Raw genomic sequence first — 11,891 nt, 5'->3', positions numbered from 1 at the left:
ATATTTCCGTCTTCCCGTTGGTACATTTGTACCGTTCGTTGATTTGGAGAATAAAATGATATATATATATATAAAATGATGAATAAAAATATTAAATAAACATATACAATTAATTAAGATTTTAAATTACAAAATAAACTATTTAGGCCATGTTGCTATTGCTACACTTTGTAGGAACATATTGTTTCCGACTTGGCTTGTCGAAGAGATTTGAGAGTAGAACCCATGATAATAAGGAACGGCGTGATAGTGGCGTAAATAAAAATCGCCACATTTATTGAATTGGCGACATTAAATAACGTCTTACAAACAAGTCGAGGTGAGGTTAATAACTTATTTTATGTATGTAAAAATGTGCCCCTCGCACTTGTGAATTACGCTCAATATCTTTTCCCCACAGGGATTTCATTTTACTACAACAATGGATGTGCTCCAGAGGAGAGTGGTTCAGGAGGATGCAGTACAGTACAAACTCTTTCTGACGCATCCCATCAGTTCTACGGTACAACACATCGAGGAACACCTGTCCTGCCTTGTAGAGGAGATCCTTGCAAAAATAGCGCCTCTGTCCATGCAGTACATCTGGCAGAATCAGCCATTCAACATCAAGTATTATCCTGAGAAAGGTAGGAGTGCCATCCGTCCATGATTTTACTCTACTCTGCGAGGGTTGATTTTTGATTCTTGTTATGTTCAGGGGGTGTTCCAGCTCATATCGGTGGCAGCACCCAGTTTGGTGATAATGTGGAGGATGAGTGGTTTATTGTTTACCTTCTGAAGAAAATTACAGAGGCTTTTCCGGAACTTGTTGCAAGGTGAGGAAAACATTCTCTATTGATTCACGTCTTATAATTTTCCTGTGCTGTTTTTGGTCAGGTGCTTATATTTTGTTATTTACTTATGTATTTACTTCACAGAGTTGAGGACAACGATGGGGAATTCCTTCTAATTGAAGTAGCAGATCATCTCCCAAAATGGCTGAATCCGGAAACCAGTGAGAACAGGGTGAGTGTTTGGGATGAGGTGCATTCAAATACAACAATTACTGTTCATATACTGTATGCATACTTGACATTTTAAAGGAGACATATCAGGCTTCTTTCTTTTTTTTTTAAACAATTTAACCCGAAAGAAGATTAAGAAGAGGAAGGAGTACAATGTAAATATAAATATATATATATATATATCATGTTTCAAATGTTGCAAATAAGAGTAAAATGTCGTGAGAAAAATACTCAAGTAAACTAAATATACCTGGAAATATCTACTTTTGTACAGTAACAAAGTATTTGTTACTTCCCACCACTGCCCCATTAAAGGCAAATAATTATTTTCATGTTTCACTCATTTTTAAAATTCTTGTTAGGTGTTCCTCTACCGCGGCGCATTGCATCTCCTGCCCTGCCCTTCGCGTTCCAGTCCGACTGGGATCCAGAAGGATGTGGTACCGAGTGTTCCAGAAGCTCTAGCACTACTCTCCTCCCAGCCAGAAGCATGCCGGGCAAGCCCCAAGATAACTTGCGTCCTGGATAAGCGGCTGGATAGGTGAGAGGACACAAATGGCTACTCTGTCTAAAATCAACCTGTTCTTTTTTTTATCTGCTTAGGCCAAAACGGTGTTTATATTTGTTATAGGAGCAATTCCTGCAGGGAATCACTCTTAACACACTCCACAACACAGGATAATCGATCCTGAACTGATTTTGATTGGAATAGGGAGTAAATGTTCATATTGGCCCGACCCATCTTTAGCAGCTACTATAGATTTACTATTTATTCATGTCCTTGGTTTAGGTATCCAGAGAAGATTGCAGCCAGCCTGCACCGTGCCCACTGCTTTGTACCGGTGGGGGTGGCCATGGTTTTGGAGCAGCGGCCTGATCTTGTGGCCCCCGCCGTGTCCGCATTTTACCTGCGAGACCCCATCGACCTCCAGGCCTGCAAAAATTTCAAGAACTTCCCTCCTGACACACGGGTCTTAACCTCGGTACGCCAATGCCAATACAGTACGTGATTTCACAATGGTACCTTCCAGTTGTTACCATTGAGATGCCGTGTGTTCTTCCAGGTGACGTTCACTCGGTGCTTGTACGCTCAGCTGCAGCAGCAACAGTTCGTCCCAGACAGGAGGAGCGGCTTCACCATGCCTGCGCGCTCGGACCCGCTGTACAAAGCACACGAGCTTGGCATGAAGCTGGTGAGACAATATTGTTAATACTTTAATATTTATAAATGGCTCATTGCTGACGCCTGTGACAAATGTTAACCACTATGTTTATGTCGGTGAGTGTGCCCTGTGTGGGTGTCCCCCATTCCCTTGTGTGTGTGTCTCTCTCTTTCTCTCTCTCTCTCTCTCACTCTCTTTCTCCCCCCCCAGGCTCATGGCTTCGAGATCCTGTGCTCCAAATGCAGGCTGCCGTCTTCGGGGGGCGACTCCCCGGTCAGCTGTAACTCTCAGTGGAAAGGGTTTCTGCAAAGTCTGAAAAGCAACGGTTACTTTCGGGTTAGTCTGGTATTTTGAATGCCTACATTAATGCACATTAGCCATGAAGACATTTCAGCTTTTGTGTTCAAGCGCAGGAAGAGATGGAGGGTTCGTCACATTGGAGACTGCTGATGACATCGGCAGAAAACTTCTTTAGACAGTCGGTCGCCTCAAAATCCAGGTGAGACCTTTTATTGTGAACTTGTCATTATGAATACAAAGCATAGATGCATAAACGTGTGCCGAAGATATTAGTGTTTTGTTTCAATTCCTTTCTCCTTTGTATAAAAGAAAAAAAAGAAACCGAAATAGACCATCTTGGAATCACTGTGGTTATTTTTCTGACAAATTAATAATCTTTCTGAGGGCCTCAACATATTTGAAAATGCAATCACATGTATCCTGATGAACCTTTATGGATTTTTACAACCTGCCAAAATGTACTAAGTAAGGCCCCCTGGAAATAAATAAAAAATATATATATATATATAGAGAGAGATTTATATATATATATATATATATATATATATATATATATATATATATATATATATATATATATATAGCCCCCAATACCCGTTTGACCAATCAACACAAAATTGGGTAGACATATCCATTATGACACGACGCAACAGAGACTCCGTAATGTTGAGCAACTGAAGTTAACAAAATTGCCCTCAGTTCCCAAATACTTATTGAGTGTTGTTAAAAGGAAATGTGACGTAACACAATGGTAAACTTGCCACTGTCCCAGCTTTTTTTGGAACGTGTTGCAGGCATCAAATTCAAAACGAGAGAATATTTGGGGGGGGGGGGGGAAAGTTTATCAGTTTCAACATGAAATATCTAGTATTTGTAGTATATTGAGTTTTATATAGGGTGAAGGGACTTTCAAATCATTGTATTCTGTTTATATCTACGTTTTCCACAACGTCTCTGCTTCATTGGAATTGGGATTTGTACTCCATCAATCCAAGTCTTTCCCCACAGTAAAATATTTTTCATGTATACTTTACCAAAACTGTAAGGTGTTCGAAAAGCTAGAAATTGGATCTTGAACATGCTTGATTTTGACCTGTCTTGCAGTGAGATGTCTCTGGGGGAGGAGGTTCTCCAACTGCTGAGCTCCTGTGGTCCCATCGACGTGGAGGAGTTGAGGAAACAAGAGGCACATCTCCCGCAAGAGGACAGTGAGTGCAACAGCAAACTGGCACTGAATGATGCTGCATCTTAAAAGGAGACACGGTGTGCTTTTTTCCCCCCACAGTTTACCAATTCCAAGGCGTGCTCTTGTCCAAATACCCCAAGCATCAATAATTATAGAACACTTTACACACCCTATTTGTCTCGCTGAAATGAGCCCATTTGAGAGGGTGACCCTATTCTTCACATACTGCTGGGCCAATAGAGAGTTTGGCTTTCGTTACTATGATCACAGAGTGGAGAGCTAGGGCGTAGTGATGAGGCGAGTTGCTTCTACTCAAGTTCAGATGCTAACAATATGTTTCTTCGTGCTCATCTCCAGGTGACAGTTGGCTGGACGTCACCGCCCAGGATTTGGAACGCATGCTTGAGGAAAGGTCCGGGTCCGGACCAGACACTACACCCGGCAAACGCTCTCAGCCCGACAGGCAAGCGGAGTACGTTGGGAGAACGGAGACAGAGGACAGCGAGGAAGGAGAGGAGGCCGGTTACAGTCTGCTGGGGGTCAGCCGGAGGATGGAGGGGTTCCTCAATGCCAAGTCATCATACATGGGGGCCGAGTTACCTTGGTGAGACCCGCTTCTGACCCATTATGTCAGCTAATGCAGTGATTCAAAGTGTGGGGGTATCCGGCCTCCCTCGAGTGGTATGCAAAAGAATCACTGCCTGAGTACAGTTCAGTTGATTCAACTTTTGAGTTCAAAGCATTTGCATTTAATCTGAGTTGTTTTTAATCACTTATTTCAGTACATTTTTCATTTAACTTTTATGCGCAAACCATTTTAATTGAATCATTTAAGCGCAATGTTAATGTTAAAACTGTGTAATGATAGCTTGGTACAATAATACTATATTAAATAAACGTTTTGAACACTTTGGCCTACTATTTTAATGTTGGTCATGATGGTAGTACTAAATACTTACTAGGTGATGCTGAGTGTAAAAGGTTTGAGTACCACTAAGATATAATGGATTCAATATTTGCTTCTTGTCTTTCATTGCAGTAGCTCTTCATGCGATCATCCTTTCACCTACGACACAGCAACCGTCATAAGTGAACTGGAACTAATATTAGGTGCGTTGATGTTTGAAATTGACTGCTGATCACTGAACTTGAATCCATCCATTTTTTTTCTTTCTTCAGACACAAGTGACGTAGAAACGCTAGATTCGGATGATCTTTACGAAGATGAGTGGGCCGTAGTCGGGGAGGAGGATGAAGAGCTAGACGAGGGACCCTCTGCTCCTGGGGAAATAAATGGGATGGAGGCTTTGGGTACTCTTAAAGGATACATGGACCAAATGGACCAGGAGCTGATGAACACACACATCGGGCAGAGCTTTAATCAGACGGTAAGAAAAGACCTCTGCCTTAGATTTGTCACCTATCAAAAGAAGTAGGGCAGCATATTGTTCCTGTGGTTCGCACGTCTGCCTCACAGTTCTGAGGTTCAGGGATTGAATCTCGGCTCCGGCCTTTTCGTGAGGAGTTTTGCATGTTCTCCCCGTGCTTATGTGGGTTTTCTCCAAGTAGTCTGGCTTCCTCCCACTTTTGAAAAACATGCATGTAAGATTCACTGAAGACTCTAAATTGTCCATAGGTGTGACTATGAGTGTGAATGCTCAGCAAATGGCCGGCAACCAGCACAGTGTGGATCCCACCTTTCCGCCAAAGTCAGGTGGGATAGACCTAGCTCACCTGCCCGCGACCCTAGTGAGGATAAAGCAGTATAGAAAACGGATCGAAATCAATGTGTGAACAGCTACAGGAGGTAGCTAGAAAGGGTACAGTTACAGTGTTGCCTTGAGATATGAGTTTAATTCATTCCGTGACCACGCTTGAAAATGAAAATGCTTGTATCGAAAGCCAACATTTTTGCACTCTGTTTTCAATAGCGTGCTGTAATATTTTACTTTATAAAAACATATAGTAATAACATAATTAAAGAGAATGTAAATAATTAAGGTTTGTGCATCATGATTAATTCAGTTAAGCTCATTCTGGTCAGTACCAAGGTTATTATAGCAAACGAAAACTCAAGCTAAAATTTAAAAAACATTTTCGTATTTCGTAAATGAAATAAAATAAAAACAAGTGTTTTTAAAAAAAAAAAAAAAATTTCAAATAATTTATTACATGAGCTTTCAGCGTTATTTTTAAATGTATTGATTTCGCATAAATAGATACAGAACGAGCTCCGGTTTCCTCCCACATCCCAAAAACATGCATGATAGGTTAATTGAAGACTCTAAATTATGATAATTATGATGTGACCGACCAGTTCATGATTTACCCCCGCCTCTCGTCCAGAGTCAGCTGGCCTTCAGCATACCCACGACCGTAGTGAGGATAAGTGGAAAATGGATGGATGAGATACAGAACGGGTACGGAAGGAAGGTCAAACAGTCATTTGGGAATTGTAGTTTACTTACTGTGTGTCTTCTAGAAGCGACGCCATCGGGCAGCGCCGTCATATTGACGGCTCGCCAAATGAAACGCAAGTTTTGCCGCGAAGCTAACGTTGACGTCCAAGTTGTTTTTGTTGCTACATATTGCTAACGGAAACTGCTAGACGGGTACCGACTAGCTAGTGCCTTCACAGAACCTGCACGTCTGTCATTCGTCTTTTGGGGAAAATTCAAAGAAAAGGCCAATTACCAACAGTCACAAAATGCCGCTGTTTCCTGCCACGAAAGGCAGATGTAAAAGCAGAAAATGAGTTTCTCTCGCTGACACAACAGGTGATTGAACGAACTACTGCAACAACTCATGAATGTCTCATGAATGGTTTCACTGTATGTTGTGATGTGATCTAACATTAGGAGCAGTATTATGCACAGCACTTATTGTACTTCGAAGTCTGTGGACTGTCCTATGGTACCTGTATTTGATCTGTGGATGGTTGTTCATCTGTTAGTAAGTTAGTAATTTTTTTTAATGGTATTTGTTTAGGCTTTTATGATACAATACTTATTGTGTGTATTTCACACTTAACAAATACCACCTCCAAAATCAATGGATGGCTTCAGTTATATTCACAGGTCTTAATTTAGACAGCCATATACTGTAAGGGAAGTTGCACAAGTAACTGCAGAAACCCACACAGATGAAAACAGCTTTCCTCTCCTCAGACGTCTCCGTCCGCCCATCCACCGGCCACAGAGGGCCTCCTGAACCCGGTTGAGGATGCGGAGATCCAGCCTCTCGACGTGGACCTCAACCTGGTCAGCAACCTTATGGAGTCTCTCAGCTGCCAGGATGGGCTGACCGGACCCGCCTCCAACTTGCTGCAGAGTCTGGGGATACACCTCCCCCCAAACTCGGACCGCTCATAGCGGCCAGTGAGTCCATAATGAGTGAGGAAAAGTTGTTACTCAAAGCGAAAGGAAGAATGAACAATTTGGTACGCTCTAGATGCATCTGCAGTTATTATATAACGTAAAATACATCAAAGAGAGATAATTTGACACTGCTTAACATTTGGTTGGCAGTAATGAAATAAATGTTTTTGCAATGAAAGTGCCTTGTTTTAAAACTTTCTTTTACCAGTGGGTATTCCAGGCCAGCGATGGCTTCTCTCCTGGACTGAACAAAATGAAAAGCACTGACCAACATTCAAAATTCTAATACAGTATTCCATAGATCTTTTGCCAACAGTCTCTCTTCATTTCATTACATTTCTCTTGGCTGTAATGCTTACAGTACATGTGAATGTTACAATTTCTTGTCAGTCAGATTTCAGCCTCTGTGTTGCCATGTCAATCTAATCTGCTCAGAGCCTTCAGAATTAACAATGCTTAAACTACATATATATTTCTAATGGGACTGTTTCTTTTGCCAATCAGATTTCGTTTTCGTCTTCACAGGGCCAGCTAACTGGCCCTCGACATCAGCACTTTTCCATCCTCTGGTTGGTTGGAACAAGACTTGTTATAGTCAAATTCGACTAGCAAAACATGGCTGGAGCAAACTGCACACATTAAAACATTTAATAATTAGCATCTCTTGTGGGTGTGGTATGGGTATTTTTTTATGTTTTGTTAGATAAATATTGATTCTCAACTGCTCCCGATGATGTACGTGGCACAGATTGTTCTGTTATATTGTGTTTTTGTATAGCATTGATGGTTTCTATAATTGTAATGTGATAGTGACGGTATTAAGAGGTGTATGAAGTCGGGTAAGTCCCCACTGAAGGCCCATGTATATCCCAGCCCAGCAAATAATAGATGGTAGGACTATAACCTCATTGACTGAGGTAATAAATATGAAATAATCCATCCATCCATCCATAATTTAAAACCTATAGAAAAGGGTGCAACAGTTCCCTGGCCGAGTGTAATAGAGCCGCAGCCAGCGGTGAGATGCACAGCGCTGTCATGACAAGCGCAAAGTTGAGGAGCATCCCTAGCAGCAAGATGGCGAGCAGGTAACCGTGGAAGAGCAGGCTGTGCCAGCTGGCCCGACTCAGCGACAGCAGGGGGCCGTCCGGGTGCAACGTCCACAGAAGGCCCAGCAGCCAGCACTGGTTCACCAGCAGAGTGTAGTAGATGTCCAAAGCGGAGAATTGGTTGTCCGTAGGCAGGTGGCGGTGCTCGGCCTCAGACACTTTGGACAGCCAAGTCAGGGAGAGACTGAGCAGAATGACCCCCAGAGGCGCATACATGTACTCCAGAGGCTCTACGACTGATAGACCACGCCAGGCTGCGAGAGGTAACCAAAAAGCAGTCTTGTAGAAAGTACATGAAAGCCATACTTAAGTAAAAGTAAGAGTATGTTAACAGAAAATTACTTGTAGATGGTAGTCACCTTATTTAATATTGCTTGAGTACAAATCTTCCAGTATCTGACATTTGCTGTAATATTATTTATCATATTTGTTTGCCCGTGTGACGTCATGCCAGTTTCTGCAGGTGTGTTATTCAGGCTAGTTAGGTAGCTAATACAATTGTGGCGCCTCATGTGAAGGTGGTGTGTTTGTGTTGAATAATTTAACCACTGAATATAGATGTTTACCGTGTTGTACCTGAACGAATTCAATGAACGAAAGTTCATGAACTAGTTCGTATTTTGGGCGAACATGAACTGAGCTTAGTTCATTTCAGCCTGATGAACGTTATTGAAAATGCGCTCATTCTGGCCCCAAAGAACTGTTTTCGAACTATATTTCATTTTCATTCAAGAGTACCAGGTTTTGCTTGTGACTTTCAGGACAAAACCCGTCTGGACACAGTATATACGAGCAGTCATATGTCTGGGATGAACGCTGTATTTGGCAACTGCCATTTATGTTTCATTCCACAGGCACGTCGCAGCAGCCCGTGTTCGCAAGGTGCATTCAGGGACTGCATAAATGGGAGTAAACGTGTTATTTGGTTGTTTTGTAATGCAGTGCATCATGGTAAAACTTGATTTTTAGGAAAATTATTATCTGTATCAGAATGCTTTAGTTAAAACACTGTCATTACACTGTCATAACATGGAATTTATTTTGTTTTGTAATATAAGACTACATGGGATAAAATATTTTGTAGGAATGCAATGTTATCAATGTCCTTTCACCATTGTTGCTGTCACAATGTGTTGCATGTTTTTATTTGCACATTAAGGACAAAAGTCTGGAATGGTGAACTTAGTTTAAAATTTTAACTATGATGAACTAGCCCTTTTTTGGAACGGTGAACTGAACTATGAAATAGTTCGCGTGGAAAATGAACTTTTCCAACACTGGTCGTTTATGTAACATGGGTTTATGACTATGTACATGTTAGATGCATGGTGTTTGTGCTTTATGATCCTGGCCTTTTTAAGTCCTTTGCTTTTACACAATTACAAATCCCTTTTCAGGGGGTGTCAATTATTACCAGATCTTCGCTATTAGCAGCAGGGCAGCACACTTAGGTGACCCTGAATGGTTGTTTGTCTATACTGTATGTGCCCTGCGACTGACTAGCGACCCCACCTCTCGCCCTGTTGGCTTGCGAAAATGTAGTTTTACCTGTGAAGACCAGCGCCAACCCAGTCAAGATGGACACAAGGATGGAAGTGTGGACAGACGGAGGCGCTGTCACCTTCAGCACAAAGCTCAGGCCCACCGTGATGAGAGGCAGTGGCCGCAGGGCGAGCGGGAAGAGACCAGCGTACGAGCTGCTGGCCTCGGCCCACATGGTGAGCGTGGCGTAGGCGCTGCTGCAGATGGACGGCACCAAGAGGCGCTCTGCCAGTGGATGACTGTACTGCCTCAGTGGCGCCACGCCCAGGACGTGGAGGAGATTGAAGAAGAACACAGACACCAGGACCTTTAAAACAAAACTGTAGGATACATCTGCACAATCTACTGTAATGTAATGCAAAAGTTGTCCCTGTAAAAGATAATAGGGTAATGCTAGTTTTGGATGAAGTGGGCATGTTTTCGCTGTTGAAGTTTGCAGTTGTGTAGCATCATACTGAGAGCTTGCGCTAATGTTTTGGTTCCCTTTTTTAGCTTAATTAAAGGGGCCCAATTGATATTCACAGATGGTGTGTTTAATGGAGCACCAAGGCAAGCGTTAGCTCCACCATAAATGGGAACCCAGCAGATGGCATGTCAAGTAATGACGTCTGAACTTTTACAATCGCGATCTCGGGGAGTGTGATGCGAATTACAAGGTCATTGTTAAACTTTGGTTTTGAACTGAAATGTAACTTATATTGCAGATTGCAATAATTTCACTGCTTTCAGCATGTTTTTAGGCCAAATTAATACTAACAACTCCAATAATTTGATGGAAAATTGGCTCAGTAAAATAATATGCATTATTTTTGTCAGTAAAATAATATGCATTATTTTACTATTTAAACAGTTCCCAGGTGTTTTAATAACATTACAATGTGCTTTTGTTAAAATATCTGAAGGATAAAGAATTACAGAACCATTACCATTTTTTAAACCTCCCTGAACTCAGCCTTTTTTGGTTGGGGGGGGTCCAGTCTCATGAAAACGAGCGACTGGTCAACCCGCCCTAGTTTGGCTTTCGTTACCACGACAACCGTGGCAGAACTAGAGAGTTTAATGTGGCAAGCGGCTTCTACTGGGACAAGTGCCCAACAATGGAAACAGCACTTCGTATACAAAACTTTATCAATGCATGTGGCACATGTAGCCAAAGAAAAATACCTCAGCTGCGTTGACAACGTCACAGTCAAGTATGTGTCACTTATCGGTAGCTAAAAAAAAATCTGTGCATCTAACAAAACTAAATGCAGCTCTGCTTACCATTTGGCTTTGACATGATAGTCATTAATGCAGTACATTTCGACCATCGCTTGAAATCGGCGGATCTTCGGCCCCGCCGAGCTGTCAAGTCATGGGTTGAGAAACTCTGCTTGGGACGGTATTATGTAAACTAGGCCAAAAAGGCCACAATCCGTCAAAATTAAGAACGGCTCGCTCACAGGCATATTTTCGGAAACATCGTTTCTGTCATCTGTCATATCTCAAAATATTGAAATCATTTTAAGTCAGTTTCAAGTAAAATATTCCATAATATTTACCCTTTGTCATGTTCCACATCAATTCTTCGTTCATTCTTGTCATCACGGACGGACAAACAAACATGCTACATTATGGCATTCCGCAAATTTGGTTAACAGTTAAACCTTGAGGGAGGTATGTGTTCTACTAAATGCCACAAATTTTGTTCGCCTACATACCTTCCACATTTACTTCTCACCCTCCGCACCACGCACGGTTCGCTCCAGTGATTGTCCTTCACACAGCTCAGTCATTTGCATCAACCTTTGGTCGGGCTTTCACTTGCATGCAAAGACTTTGAAGTATTTGGTTAAAAACACACCCAAGGTCTCCCCGCGAACCGCCGCTCGCACACCCAAACAATACCCTTTGGCAGCACAGGAAATAGAAGCTCATTCAAAAACCTTCATCAGCATGTATTAAGTCAACATCGCCATGCACAAAGAAGACGAAAACGAAATCTGATTGGCAAAAGAAACAGTCCCATTAGAAATATATATGTAGTTTAAGCATTGTTAATTCTGAAGGCTCTGAGCAGATTAGATTGACATGGCAACACAGAGGCTGAAATCTGACTGACAAGAAATTGTAACATTCACATGTACTGTAAGCATTACAGCCAAGAGAAATGTAATGAAATGAAGAGAGACTGTTGGCAAAAGATCTATGGAATACTGTATTAGTTTGTG

The 11,891-nt window shown here is 41.9% G+C and overlaps 2 protein-coding genes across 3 annotated transcripts; one reads left to right on the top strand and one right to left on the bottom strand.

Moving 5' to 3' along the window:
- The first annotated feature begins 222 nt into the window (after positions 1–222).
- ecd (ecdysoneless homolog (Drosophila)) lies at positions 223–7,621 on the top strand. 2 transcript variants are annotated; one of them, XM_061690142.1, is made up of 14 exons: positions 223–319; positions 401–626; positions 698–815; positions 918–1,005; positions 1,367–1,545; positions 1,795–1,987; positions 2,069–2,197; positions 2,378–2,503; positions 2,581–2,666; positions 3,572–3,675; positions 4,011–4,257; positions 4,696–4,763; positions 4,833–5,041; positions 6,821–7,621. In XM_061690142.1, exons 2-14 carry the CDS (start codon positions 422–424, stop codon positions 7,022–7,024), a joined length of 1,956 nt encoding a protein of 651 aa, XP_061546126.1. In that variant the 5' UTR covers positions 223–319; positions 401–421; the 3' UTR covers positions 7,025–7,621. The 2 variants fall into 2 exon arrangements, with proteins under 2 accessions (XP_061546126.1, XP_061546125.1); XM_061690141.1 differs by having other exon boundaries at positions 4,693–4,763; positions 6,821–7,620.
- Positions 6,601–11,687, bottom strand: si:ch211-248a14.8 (uncharacterized). The gene is made up of 2 exons (XM_061690145.1): positions 9,688–11,687; positions 6,601–8,393 (listed from the first exon to the last, which is right to left on the bottom strand). Exons 1-2 carry the CDS (start codon positions 9,854–9,856, stop codon positions 7,993–7,995), a joined length of 570 nt encoding a protein of 189 aa, XP_061546129.1. The 5' UTR covers positions 9,857–11,687; the 3' UTR covers positions 6,601–7,992.
- Between the last annotated feature and the right edge of the window lie 204 nt (positions 11,688–11,891).

The sequence above is a fragment of the Phycodurus eques genome, chromosome 11, assembly GCF_024500275.1.
Source record: "Phycodurus eques isolate BA_2022a chromosome 11, UOR_Pequ_1.1, whole genome shotgun sequence".
NCBI classification, from domain to species: domain Eukaryota; kingdom Metazoa; phylum Chordata; class Actinopteri; order Syngnathiformes; family Syngnathidae; genus Phycodurus; species Phycodurus eques.
The sequence above is the reverse complement of the archived record's forward strand: the minus strand, read 5'-3'. Positions and strand labels throughout refer to the sequence as shown.